This window comes from Epinephelus lanceolatus, chromosome 7 (genome assembly GCF_041903045.1).
Source record: "Epinephelus lanceolatus isolate andai-2023 chromosome 7, ASM4190304v1, whole genome shotgun sequence".
In the NCBI taxonomy this organism is placed as follows: domain Eukaryota; kingdom Metazoa; phylum Chordata; class Actinopteri; order Perciformes; family Serranidae; genus Epinephelus; species Epinephelus lanceolatus.
Window position 1 is genome coordinate 18169922 of NC_135740.1, and position 14298 is coordinate 18184219.

The window sequence follows — 14298 nt, forward strand, 5'->3', positions numbered from 1 at the left end:
AATTTTAGTAGGAAATGTTGCTCTTACTAGTTACATTGCATTATATCATTAAAAATGAGGCATTCATGTATATCAAACTCCACAAGACTGTGTAGTTAGAGTTACCACTGCCTGGGCCATCTACAACATTAAAACGACTGCTTGACGCTTATTAATAAATCATTAATTTCACATTTTAGGGTACATTTATGTTTGATTCTTGGATACGTGTGCAGTAATACATGTTAACTTTTATGTGAGCAAACTTTCTTATGGGGTATTTTTATAGTGCAATATTGCTGCTTATTACATAAGTTAAGGTTCCAAATAAATCATCCAATACTGGTACATGTAAAAATATGAAACACACAATGTTAGAAATTTGGCTGATCACACATTTATAAAGATAATCAAACAGTGTCACTGTCGCAGATTGCTAAGTTTTATTGCAAAAGCAGAGGACATCTTTTTGTGTTAACTTTTGTTTTAAGTCTCACAAAATTCACTTACTTTGTATTTTTTTTAATGCATCACTCATTTCTGATGAGGAAACAAGACTTCAACAAAAAGTGTCCCATCAATGAAATAGCTACACCTCTTTAAGCATAGACATTTTTACCCTAGCTAAAAAATAAATATAAGCAATAACATGGCGCAAAGGCATTCAAGGCACTTTGTTAAGTGAGGTAATTTTTACCCAGGGCCAATCTGTTGTCATGGTTCATGATGGACAGATGCCAAACCACACCTGAAGTTCAAACCAAACATTCACTGGGGAAATGGAAATTAAGTTCTTGATTTCTGTGGCTGAGGTCACTGGTGAAACCAATGTGTGTTTTTGTCTCCATTATGTAAGTATGTGTAAGTATACACAATAAGTTAAAGTATATCATATATACAATATACTCACTTGCAGCAAAACATCTATGTACATATTTAAGAGGCTCATTTTAAATAACAAATGTGATTATAATACAAGGTGGACATTGTTTTTTTTCTTGTTTTTCTATGTGTGGATGTATGTTTTGTGTCATATTATTGACCCTTAAAATGTCCTCTTTATTTTTTTCTAATTCCAACCTTATTAATCATCACTAACAAATTAAAGACATAATTTACAGCATATGTAGATTGTGAAGTTCAGCTATATATTGCTATTCATTGCCGTTTAAAATTACATAAAATGAGTCATTAAAATTTACAACAGGTACCGGCTTACTGTCACTGTGGCCCTTACACATAAGTGATTTCCCAATAAGAGTTTACATGAACTAGTAAAGCTAGCTACCAGTTAAGTTGGCCTACCATGTCATGTCTTGACGTTCGTTCTACAGCCTCGTGATATTGGTAAACCTAACATGACGTTGCGGTCTCATGTTTGACAAACGTTAACCTCGTCCAATTGGAAAGAGAGCTTTTTCCTGCTAAGCCAATAGGATTGTCAGGATTTCCTACAGAGGCGGTCTTTCTGAGAAACAGTGCGTATCGGGTTAGGTTGTTAGAAAGTTAATGGCTGGGGGAAAGAGATCCTCCTCAACCCTCGCTTCGGGAGAGTTTTTGGATTCCCTGAAGTAAAATCACGCAAATATCCTAAAAGAAACAGCCTGGACGGACGTTTAAGTCAACAACTAGCTCGTGAACACACGTATCGTGAACATAAGTATGCAGGATGCAGTAGCCGGGACGGCAATGCTGACGGACGGCTTCGAGGACGAGATTGACTCGGTGACTCCTCGCTCCCCAGTGGCAGGGATGGGGGTAGGAGCGACACCAGGAGGAGTCGGACTAGGGGGCATTGGGATTGGTGTAGGTGGAAAGAAAGTACGCTTGTACGGTGAACCAGGCGGGCCTGCAGCAGAAAGACTGGATTTCAAACTAGCGGCCGCGGCCGTCCTCTCCTCGGGTCCAGGATCCGGCAGCGACGAAGACGAGGTTTCAGAGGTAGCTACGCTAAGCTAAGCTAGTTAGCTAAGCCTAACCAGAGAGCTAAGCAACATTCCTCTCCTAGCGCGAGCTGGCTGCTAGCTAGCGATTAGCTCGCAGTTGGCAACCACCCCCTCCCAGGCCGCTGAAATTACGTAAAATAACCCAGCAGTTTAATCGAATAACACCTCTTGCCAGCTCAGATGCTTATGGAGGGTTTGATGTGGATAATGTTTGGTGAGACACAGGCAGTTGTTCACGCTGAGCGGCTGAAATGTTTTATTTATGCAGCGCAGGCTGTGACCACGGCCTAGTTCGGGTGGAAGCGACGACGGCCTCGCTCGGTGCTGTCGTCTCGCAACACCCATCACAAGTTTGCAGCTCTTCCAACAGCTTTCCAGCCACGGCAAATGGAAGATGCCCGTAAACCCACGGACGTACACGGCCAGCTAACTATCTGCCATTTCGTAGTTGTGGTGCAATTACGTCACTTTTCCAAATCATGTAAATGAACTCCGATCGTCCCTGAGCTAACTTTTCGATACGTATAGATAATGCTTTTCCTCGCGGAACTCCTCGAATTTTCGACAGTTGGTGTTGACAAATAAACCAGCTGGGTTTTTTCCATCCCTCGGCTCTTTCGGTCAGATAGCCACTACCAATGTGTCAATTCGATTTGCGTTGTCACAATTGAGAGCAGCTAGAGTTCAGGTTTGAGAGGTGTCCAACTTTCCATGTGCTGGCAGTCACACACGGGGACAGGTGTGATGGCATGTCCTCCTCAGCTAAACATACTTCAGACATGCTTTATATCAGCTCAGAAGAATACACAATATTTGTCGCTATAGCACAAATTTCATGTGTCACCTAAAATCACCTGCTTAAATGACAGCGTGACAAAACCGCCTCTTGGGGAATTTTCTCAGAAATAATCAAAAGGTTACTTTGTCATAACCAAACCCTTTTTACTGCGTGCCTGCTCCAATGTGAGCAGCCAGTTTTAAGATATCAGGGCTTCTCAGCCACACTATTGTCATGTAATCGAGTTTACCATATCATATGACTGCAGCAGACACAGGAATGGGACTTGTCAGACGGCTAGATGGCACATATATTATTTGCACAAACGTATCAAAGGTCTCAGCTTAATGACATTTTCATGGTAAGGTAAAATTCATTATCATCTAAGAGGTGATGCAGCATTTACTGTCAGACACACTATCATCAAAGAGGTATGTGTGTGGAGGGAATTTGCACGGTAGAGCAATGCATATTACCTGTTGAGCTGTCTATATTACACTTAACTAATATCTGACCAAAGGGGTATCGGTCTGACACATACTGCAGGCATGACAGGAAGGATGTCAGTTGATACTAATGTCAGTGTAGGCTGGGCATTTCTGTCTGAGCATCAGCTGTGTAGCAGCAGAGGAAGATAATATCAAGTTTGACCATAACACCTCTGGCAGTTTAATTGAATCAAATTGCAAATGTGTGTCCCCCGTGTCATATTTCCTCACTCACCCAGCCTCCTATAGAAGCCTGAAAGGGAGCGTTTGTTGTGGTGTTTTACTCCAGTGGAGAGCTCGCTGCTCTGGGCAGTAGCTAAAATCTGAGCCCCAGGATTAAGCAGATGCCATTCTAGGCCTTTCCAGCTCTCTGGATACCACCACTCTGGGAACTGTAGTTCATTAATAGTGGAGACTGATGTCCATTGTTGATTATAAAGGCCTCCGTGGAACTACATCCCCCATGGGTTGTTTTGCTCGGCGTTCCTATCGTATAGCTGAATTCCTCCACATTGCTGAATGCTGACTCTCCCAACGTTTGCTCTATAGGCCAGGCCCTAAAAGCCGGCTGCAGCTTATGGATGGCCATAGACAGGGATCGTTACCGCTTCACTCATTGTCAAAGGTTGTTTTGTAAACTGTTGAATGATGTGAATGCTTGTAATTTATTCAAAACCTTATAATTATTTTAAAATATCACCTTTTAGGTAGGCTGAGTTAGTTGTGACTTCTGATGTATGTAATATATTGCTTTTTTTCCCGCACTAACACTGTAAACAGGGGTCAGTATAACTAGGTATACTTTTTCCATATCAAAATTAAATTCTAAGACAGTGTTTTTTAAATCAAGAGCTCTAATCTGTAGTTTTAATTTAGCCTCTGTACAGTCTACATTTTATTTGAAAGGTTGGCGTATTGGCTTCATTTAATTGCTTAGTGTTATGGAGATACTAGTTCATGCTGTAAGATGAGGCTAGCTTAGGGATTTATCTCACCTGTGTACCAAAATATGTCATGAGTAATTTCCACAACGCCTTGCGGTGCTAAAGTCTCATCTCTAAAATTAAAACACAGGAATTGAACCAGCAGATTCTCTGAAAATCACTAAATATAAATATAAACTTAATTCAATTTAAACAAGTCAGCTTGGTGTATTTGTTAACATCAATAATTGATTTAGTAAGTGATTAGTGATCACTTAAAAAAAGCACCCTTTCTTCTTGTGACACAACATGTGAGTATAGCTGTAATTTATGAGGTAAAAAATATGAATTGGGACTTGATTTACAAAAGCATTAACTGACATAGCAGCTACACTGGTTGTTGTTCTAGTTAAGTTTTCTGATGTGGATTCAGTTCGGGTATTTTGATGAACAAAATGTAACTCTCAGTATCTCTTGTGTGTAGAGGTTTTAATTCCTGGCCGAAGCACTTCCTGTGCTTTGACCCTCGTATCCCTGTGCTCCTTTTGTCTCTCCTTGTGTTAAAAAAGCGAGAGAGATGTATTTAGCAACATAATGTATGTTACAATGTTTTCACACTTTATTAGGAGTTATTATATATTACAAGCACTAGTGGAGGTCAAGACTTTATATGAATTAATGTTAAAGGGCCAGTAATAATTCTGTTATCCTCGTCTCTGTTACTCTTCCAGGTGGAGTCATTCATTTTGGACCAGGAGGACTTGGATAACCCCATCATGAAGACGGCGTCAGAGTTGCTTTTGTCAAGCGCTACAGATGGAGTAGATTTGAGGACTGTTGATCCAGAGACACAGGCTCGACTTGAAGCTCTACTGGAAGCTGCAGGTACGACTGAGTCGTCTCAACTTAATTCAGCATAAGACTTGACACATGTTTGTTTGTAGGTGACCAGTATCTCATTGGCCACACCTGTTTTGCTCACACCAGTATTGAGTTGTTCTTTAACATACAGTAACTTTGTGTAAGTAAAACCACACCTTTCTGCCTCAGCTTCTTTCCCCCTATCCCTTTCAAATCCCAACAAAAGTTGAGGTCTTGGTGTGTAAGGCCCCGAGGCTGAAATGGCAATGAAGAGAACCTGCCGGTTCTGCAAGTGTCATATCAGCACATAGTTTGAAGGTGATTTGGGTAAATTAGTTTGATTAGAATTTGTAATCTAGGTGTAAGAAGGTCTGTGTAGATTAATCCATTAGGCCTGGGTGTCCTGGCCTCGTTTGGGCTTATGAACATTACCGGGCAGATTAACGCTGCAACACGCTTGAGCCTCCACAGCATGCAGAGAGCCTGTGTTGAACGGCTAATGGCTAATCTCATTCTATTCCCCTTTCTCCCTGACTAGTCGGAACAGAAGAGGTGACAACATACGTTATCCGTTTGCTTAAGATCTATTACAGCTTGAATAATGATGATAATAGTAATAATGATACTTTAAATCTTTTCTTATATTGATTTGTGAGGTCTACTATTCCTGTAATACAGTAATACAGTAGAAAGTGGAATGTTTGTTTGTAATAGTTGTGGCACGAAGGTTTGGACATCCTCTCATCATTCTTTGTATGAACAAAGTAGCTAAAAAGATGCCAAGAGCCTGGTGATGTTAATGACCTGCAGACTTCAGACAATTATTTATTGCAAAAGATTTACAACCGATTATGTTTAATAAGTCGTTGAGGTTATTTTCATTTTTCCAATACATTTTAGACCCCTTACATTGGGCTGTATCTATGAAAAGGACTACAATATCCATGATGGTAATCTGACATGGATGTAAACACTTTAATTTAAAAATAAATTTTAGGTCTTTACCCTTCATAGCTGTTGGGTCATTGTTTCCCTTCCAATCCATTGCGCTGGATTGCGGAGCCAACAAAACATTTTGACACTGTCCTGCTGCTCACCAACGGTTGCTTAACTTAAGCATTTTGTTCTTGTGGGGAATGAAGAGAGACCTGCCACAAAAGTTGGCCGACACTCTTCTCTAAAATCCAAAACAGGCCATTATACAAAAATAATACAGGAAACTATCAAAGGAAAAGAGTCCATTTGCTATGTTTTCTTAATGTGTAACAATAACAGTAATTATAACTATAAATATATTGTTCAAAAAATCATTTAACTCAAATGGATGGTCCGCTCCACAATCATATCAACCACAGTGGTGAACGATAAAGTCAGGATCATTTTTGGAGCGATTTCATGAATGATGCAAACACTGACAGCCAGTCAGAATCTATTTACATGGCGTAAGCTGCTCACACAGCAGGAGTACACAGCGCATGCTTGGCACCACTGTTAACACAACATTAACGTTCATCAGTGTGAATGCTGGCTCACATTGGTATAGTTACAGCTGTCATTTTTGGTTGGGCAGCCCTTTAAACTAGGGCAGATTTAAGCAAAATGTTCAGTGATCAAATTTGGTGTCAAGAGTTAGTTGATATTCACGGACTCAGGTTGTGACCTGGTTAAAAACCTTGTTGGTGACATCCTTAGTCCTTTGAATAATGCCTCCTGAAATGTGTAGGGATTTTCTGTTTTGTTTTATCAAGCCTGTTGTAGGTGTTGTAAAGAAACTATTCATACTCAACAGAAATTTGCAACAAACGCAAGATGTAAGAAATGTCATCATGGATTATTCATGAAAGCTAGTGATACTACCATACTTGGCATAATATCTGCAGTTCTCTTGTTGATAAAGCTGTAGTCTGATGAGTAAAAAAAAATGGTCGTAAAGTGCACAGAACACAAACACAAAACCTAGTTAACATTAACTTTAAATAACTGATGAAAAACTGATAAAAGATTCTGAAAATGGACAGAACGATTGTTTGAGATTACAGACGGCTTTCACAGAGTTACATACAGTGGTCACTTTATTAGCTACATCTTTACCATCTACTGCAATAAATAGTACAGCTCTGCCATATAGTTTACCTTTGCAAAGTTTATGATGTTTTGTTTTTGTTAACATTAATTATGTAAATTAAAGTTTATGTTTATTAGGTCATAGTTAAAGGTGGTGGTGCATTTGACTATATCATTTTTTCCCCCTCCCCGTTTGCCCTCAGAATATTAGAAACACCTCAATATAATGCAGTCCAGTACAACACCATCACTAACTATGACCGCAGCACTAAAACATGATGAAATAAACACTTCTGTGACAGTGTACAAAAACACTCAACATTTATAGGTGCTATAAAAGTAGACTTTGTGGCAAAACCGTTTTGGATTTCATTAAATTGTACAGGTGTACCTAATAAAATGGTCACTGAGTGTATAAAACAACATATCAGTGTTTTAGCATTATTTAATGTTTACATTTTTGTTTCTTGACTGTAGCAAGCCAAAACAAAACATTTTTAATGTGTTGTTGCTACAGTCTTAAACCAGGGGACATCTGTGTCATCTATCGATCCATTAGTTGGTTCACGTGGACTTTTAGACTAAAACTCTAGACCAGATTTTTTTCTTTCAAAGTGATGAAAAGATTCTTTCAAAGGGCAGAATACGCATAGGTCTGCATCGCCTGTTACAACCCAGTGGTCATGTAGCTTTCTGCTGGCCAGGTGTGCATAGGTGTGAAAATGGGCTTTCCCCCGCATGTTCTTTTCTCTGCAATAATCACAGTCCTGCTCCTGTCACAGTTTGTGCTCCTGCTGAACTGCCTTTGCCTCTGTATTGCCAGCGATGACAGGCAGTGTGTTTTCAGAAAAGAGATGAGAAAAATGTGACAGAAATCAGCAAGTTCTCAACCACAGCTTGGGCTGCTAGTTTGTGGCAAAAATCGTAATCACGATTATTTTTGTCACTTTTGAGATCATGATTAGTTTACATTTGTACTCAGTGACTTTGGGAACATTGGCATTGGCCTTAATTATTTTGTGACAGTTAAGACACTAATACTGGCATATCGTCAGTAAGAAAAACTAAATATAAATAAACAACACAAATAATGTAATGTAATTCTCCATCATAAGACTCAAACCCGTTGATCATTCCTGAACTGCAGCTTGTGCTTGTTTAACCAGAACAGACAAAACGGACTGACCTAAATGTATATGTTGTAGCAGGGTTTAAGCACTTTGACAATATGCTTGTGGTAGGATACCCACAATTATCAACACTCTATAGCAGTAGCTAGCTTTCACTTTGGCACTGTCTGAATCTGAAGTGCAAGGCTGCCTGAACACTGTGGGGAGAAGGTCTTGCCTTCCAGTCTTTTTTTGTCTCATTCCATTAATCAACATCTTCAGGTGATGCTGTCATAAAATGAAATGTAAGCAGCCACCCCGAGACACTCGTGAAGTCACCAGAGGGTCCAAAAAGCAGCTAAATCTTGCAAAAAAGTCATCAAGTTGGCAACACTGAGCGCCCAGCTGTGAAACGTCATGTGGTACAATAATCGATCTATCTTGATTATCTTGTTTTCTTAACCGTTGGAAGTAGGGCTGCACGGTATATGTGGTAGACGGTAGAAATGATATAAATTTGGCCCACGGTAGAGATTTGCGCTCTACCATCCTATCGTCGATGACGTCATCGCACCTGCCTCAGTATGAAAATGGCTGCGAGCACAGAGACAGCGGAGCAAGAGGAGCTGGTTCACGTCCGTGATTTAGCGTAGCACATGCAACATGTGTTGCTGGAGAACTTGTGAGTGAGTTAATGTCTTATGAACAGCCCCGGACTTCTCAGACTCTTTTAGCGACTTACCGCTCAGAGGGAACTCATTCAGTGTTTCCTTTGGCAGCACTCTCTCCCTCTCTCCCTCTCCTCTCTCGCCGTGCGCACACAGGAGTTGGTTTTCGGCAAGAGAGTTTGTCATAAACCTTTGGTAATGTGACGCTAGGGGCTCCACAAAAAACTCCATATGTGAATGTGTGATAGTTGTGGTATCATAGCAGCCTGTCACAGGTTACAGCGTGATGATTAGAGGAGAAATGGCAGAGCATAAAGGTCCAGGTGGAAAAAACACAACTCAGTCATTTAGGATTTTGCTAAAAGAAGGAAATTACCTTTTGATATAGATCTCAGGGGACATTTTGCACCATAGAGTACTGGGTTTTAATTTTGAGTTTTGAGACCTGCATTCTGCACAATAAATGCTCTAAAAAATACATTATATCTTTGCTTTTGTTGTTGTTGTTGTTTTTTTTTTTTTTATATCAATTTAGCTTTGCTAAGAGACTACAAAACCCATTCAGAAACACTTCTATTATAACTTTTACACTTAAATTTATACCGCGATATATACCATTACCGTGAAGGGATTCGATTTATACCGTGATATAAATTTTAGGTCATACTGCCCAGCCCTAGTTGGAAGCCATTATTGAAAATGAAATTTGACTAATTGCCCAGCCCTAGCAACAGCTAAGGTAGTTGTACGCTGATAGACAGGCTCTCCCTATCTAGATGACCAAGTTTTTGCCCCTCCTTTGCAGACCTATTATTAGATATTGTATAAATTTACATTAAAATATACCCTGTTGTGTTTGTGAACACAATGTAGTGTTTGCACATGTTAGGGCTACTATGAACAAAATAATAATCATGCTTATATTGATAGATATTGAGATCACAATTACTTATCATAATTATTCATCCTTTTTAGGGACAAAATAATATCATTGCACTTTGACATTTAAATAAGCAGAGCACTGCTTTTACTTCCATGTTGTACTACATTCCGAATGTACTAATCTTTCCATCAACATAAGACCGGTCCTTTTCCACAGTGCGTCTCCTAGAAGCAAAATATAAATAACATTGTGACACAACTTTTTACCCAATATTAAATCAACAGAGCACTGCTTTCCCTTTCAAAATACTTCTTTAAAATAAGGTTCTTCTTCATCTGACTATAGTGCATCTTCTATGGATATGCATTCAACGCTGTATGTAGGCCCATAGATATATTTTTTACAGTGGTCACAGTACTGAGTTGACACTGGGCGAGGACGAGGATTAATGGCAACGGTACAGTAATGTTAGCGACCTTATCCATCTTGGCCTCCATGCATTCATCGCACTGCAGGTTGTGGTGTTTTTTTTTTTCAGGTGGCTTAACAAGGTAGTTGTGCTGCTTTGTGGCACACAAACCTCGAATGCATTCTTTGCATATGATTTGTTCACTCCTGTCTCCAAACAATGGATAATGATGGTTGATGATGCATGTTTCGCGTGTCTGCATTTGCAACATCCAGGACAGTTTTTCCACAGGCTGCTGCAGCGTGCACACGTACAGGACAGCTCTTCCAAACTTGAGGCTTGCTGTTTGTTTAGGGAGCACTTTATTTGATATGCAGCAGAGTTTTCTATGAGTAGAGCACACATTTTGATGTCAGTATCGCAGCCGATCATATTTATGTAATTGTGTGAAGCTAAAATCGTGATCGTGATTAATATTCGATTAATTGTGCAGCCCTAGCACATTTACAAAAATTGTTGGTATATAGTGCTCGACCAGTGTTCGGATGAGGACGCATGTACGCGCTGAGCATGGGTGTTAAATGATAGACATTTTGATGACTGCTAAAGGTGGTGAAACATATCACAGTTGTTTGTGTTGCAAAAAGTAGCACTGTGTCTGTAAAAAGAGAAGAAAAAGACTGTTTTCTATTAGCAATTATACACAAAAAACACATTCCAACAGGCGTAAAAATATTAAGAAATACATAGGACATTTTTATATACCCTTAAGGGTACAAATGCACTTTAAGGAGTATCATTCAGTGCAAACAAAACAGTTTACAGTTATTATTCCTCAGGGTGCTTTTAAGGCTCAAACCCTCATATATTCTTTTTGGGGAACCTTTGTTGTTCTCTGCTTGGAAATGAGACATGTGGGTGTGCTGTCATGAGATTAATAAGAATTAAATCCCCCCTTTTGTCATATCTTGGCAGTCACAGGTTCCTCTGTCAAATAATTTTGCACAATAACAAAAAAACAGTGTGGAACTCCCTTATTCTCAGGTTTAAAAGGAAAGAGAAGGCAGGTTTATTTGTTTCAGACCTTACAAACGCACACTATAAGTACTGTATGTCGTTGGATACAAATGCATTGTGCAGCATTTAAAATGACAGTTTAAAGTTAAATATAATGGAAATAAACAAAGCTGATAGACGCACGAGTCAAAGCAATGCAAACTAAACCGTGAGTTTTAACAAAGGAGGTGTGAAACCTCTTTGCAAACGGAGCCCTTCTTAATACAGCAGTATAAAAGTTTCAGAACAACAACACAAAGCAGACAAAGTACAAAAGAACCAAACTCAAAAATAAAGGTCAGAGGTTCAGTGCAGATACGATCCAGTAATAAATGGCACAAACTAATTAATGAAGTAAAAGTCAAAGGGACAAAAATAGTAAATCAACTGCAGGGAGAATGTGAGAGCTCTCATATTGTGACTCTGTAGATGGTCTTTAGAGCCTATATATATATAGATACAGCTGACAAAGTGTGACCAATATGTTATCTGGTTAGTAATATTCATCTCTTGACCACTTTATTTCTGCAGTTACGTAGTACGTAGTAGTAATTTCTCATCTTTAACAAGGGGATATGTTTTCTTCACTGACAACACAAAGTAAATAGGGTTTTCAGACTAACTCCTGTACACACATTTTACATCTGTGTTAAAAGCAACATTGCTGACTATAATAAACACCAGAAACAGCAGTGACTCATTAGCCAAGACTCAACAGTGCTAACATTGCTACATCTTACCCAGAGTGCAACAAGTTCTCCATGCCACCCGTGAGACAGGCCACCACTAGAAGCTCACTTTTGACCTGTTTTCTTAAAGTAAATTATTGGTGTGGGAAACGAAACCATCTTCGAAACCACACATCTCTGATATCATTTTCTGTTTTAGTTTTGCTCATTTCTCCGAAAGGTGGAAAAGACGAAAAGTGGTGTTTCTACGTACAAACAATAACTAGCCTCAGAAGAAAAAGATGGCAAAAAAAAGGCTACGCAATTCCTCATTTGACCTCTCATTTTTATATAGCTAATACAGTGTTTCCTGTTCATCTTTCTGAATATTAACCCGAGTATCCCTCTGACTTATCTCTAAGTAAGTGTGTGGCGGTGTAATTTTCTGCAGAGACTCTCCTTCTGTGTGTATTTTCTTATTTTTCAAGTTCAGGATGATAATGTGCATGTACCCTCACAGCACCCTGGTGAGGTTGGGGGTATATAAAAAGGTAGGGACCAGGTGTCGAAGAGACACAGTGCCAAAAAAAAGGCACAACTATCACGAGCCAAAACACCAAATGACAGTGAATCTGGGGTTGGCTTCTACTATCACCTTCACTTTTGCTGGCGAACGTGTTTACAAAAAGTAACCAATGATCTTGGTTAGTGTATCTTTAAACGATCAGACGCTAAGTTAATGTGACCCACGTGAAGACAACTACCACCTTAAATAACCTGTTGAAGCTGTGCTGCAACGTAAATACCATGTAAATGTCTTACCAACGGTGCTTCCAGGTTAGTGGGAATGCCATCTGTATGTTTTGGACTGCCATTTGGTATATACACCTCCATTGACACTTTATGTTAGCCCAGCTAGATAGAAGATCTTGTTATCTGTGTAAACATGTTAGAGTTTTGGGGGGAGCAGTGCAGGAACAAGTGCTTATGGGTAAACACACTGTACATCCCTTTCATCCTGGATTTGGAATTGATTCCACGGATTCAAACACATTTTGTGCTGCGTGGTTAAAGGCCAAGGCAGGTCTCAGCCAGGAGCTAGGGATACTTTGTCAGGGTGTCTGCAGGTTTGTAAAAAGTCTAAAATGTCTTGAATTCAATTTTTTAAGTAAGAGTCCCTAAAAGTCATTGAATAGTCTTAAATTTTAATATGTGAACATTTAATCTAATTTAATCTTTTGTCAAAATGGGTCAAACTCAACTGCGTGAACCAACACATTTCTGATGTTACAAATCTACCACTGAAGCTAATACTTTCCTTTATATCTGATGAACCTAACTCATTCCGATAACTTTATTTCTACACATATTCTACTTGCCTTTTATATTTACCTGCAATGCTTGAATAAGAAAAATATGTTTTGTCAAGAAATCTGCCTTAAATTTGGTTTAAAATGATCTTGAAAAGGTCATAATTCCAGTGTCTGAATATGCCCTGTTTTATATGGTCATTCTAAAATGCTGAAAACAGCTTAAATCAGAACCAGTTGCTAGTATGTTGTTGGATAAAAAAGATGCAAGTCATCTTTACTCCTGCCTAGTGAGCCATTTCCTACATCAGGAAGTTAATTTACCGATGGACAAGCTGATTCATTCATGTTAAAACAACAGATGACAACTGCTTTGTTCAGAAATTCAGCGAGGTTTTAAGGTGACCTGCTTGCAATTTTGTGTCGGCTGCTCTCAAACAAACTGAACTTTTAATTAGCAACTCGGATAAAAATGTTTCTCCAGATTGCACAGTGCGTTGGTGGTACAGTGGGTGTAGGCTGCTCAGTGGCTAGCCAGTTACTCGTTTCAGTCAAAACACAACAAAAATATACGCTAGTACTCACAGAGTCACAGTCTCGACCTCAGTGAGAGCACAGTGTCCAGTTTGATCTAAACAGATGATCAGTTATGTCTGTTTAAGGTGTGATCCACAGCTGAGGAAACTTGTAGTTTCAGAAATGTACAAATAGGCCTGAGGTATTTAAAATGTGTCAGCCTCAGTCTGTTTTGGTTCAATGAACTACTTGCATTCTCCGAGATAAACATGCTACAGTAAAACATTAATGATCAACTTCCTTGACCTCTTGTTTCCTTCTGCCTTTGGGACTATTGCGAAATTGTTGTCTGAGAGCCGTGCTAAGTTTAGCCTGAGTCGCAGACCTAGTGGTCAAAACACAGGAGGACCACAAGGACCGGAGCTCACTTCTGCCTGGCTAATAGATGGGTTTCGGGCTGAGGCCGAAAAGTTCAAGGCCAACACTTTTTTCCGTCTCTCTTGGCTTGTCTTGCTTCCTTTTTTTCCCACATGCCTTTAAAACATATGCCGCCACACACAATACAAATACTTGAACAGTTTCATTAGTTGGGAAATGGTCCTTGTTCTGTCTTCTGAAAGAGATCTTTCAATGTAGGCCA

General features: G+C 39.4%; 1 protein-coding gene across 8 annotated transcripts in view; it reads left to right on the plus strand.

Moving 5' to 3' along the window:
- Positions 1-1479: 1479 nt before the first annotated feature.
- The window catches only part of ankhd1 (ankyrin repeat and KH domain containing 1), a 33293-nt gene continuing 20474 nt past the window's right edge, over positions 1480-14298 (plus strand). For 7 of the 8 annotated variants that reach the window (XM_033632666.2, XM_078169256.1, XM_078169257.1 and 4 more), the window contains exons 1-2: positions 1502-1920; positions 4846-4999. In XM_033632666.2, coding sequence (XP_033488557.1) covers positions 1642-1920; positions 4846-4999 — 433 coding nt within the window. In that variant the 5' untranslated portion in view covers positions 1502-1641. Of the gene's footprint in view, positions 1921-4845; positions 5000-14298 lie in introns of all 8 variants that reach the window. The other variant, XM_033632669.2, reaches the window with a different exon arrangement.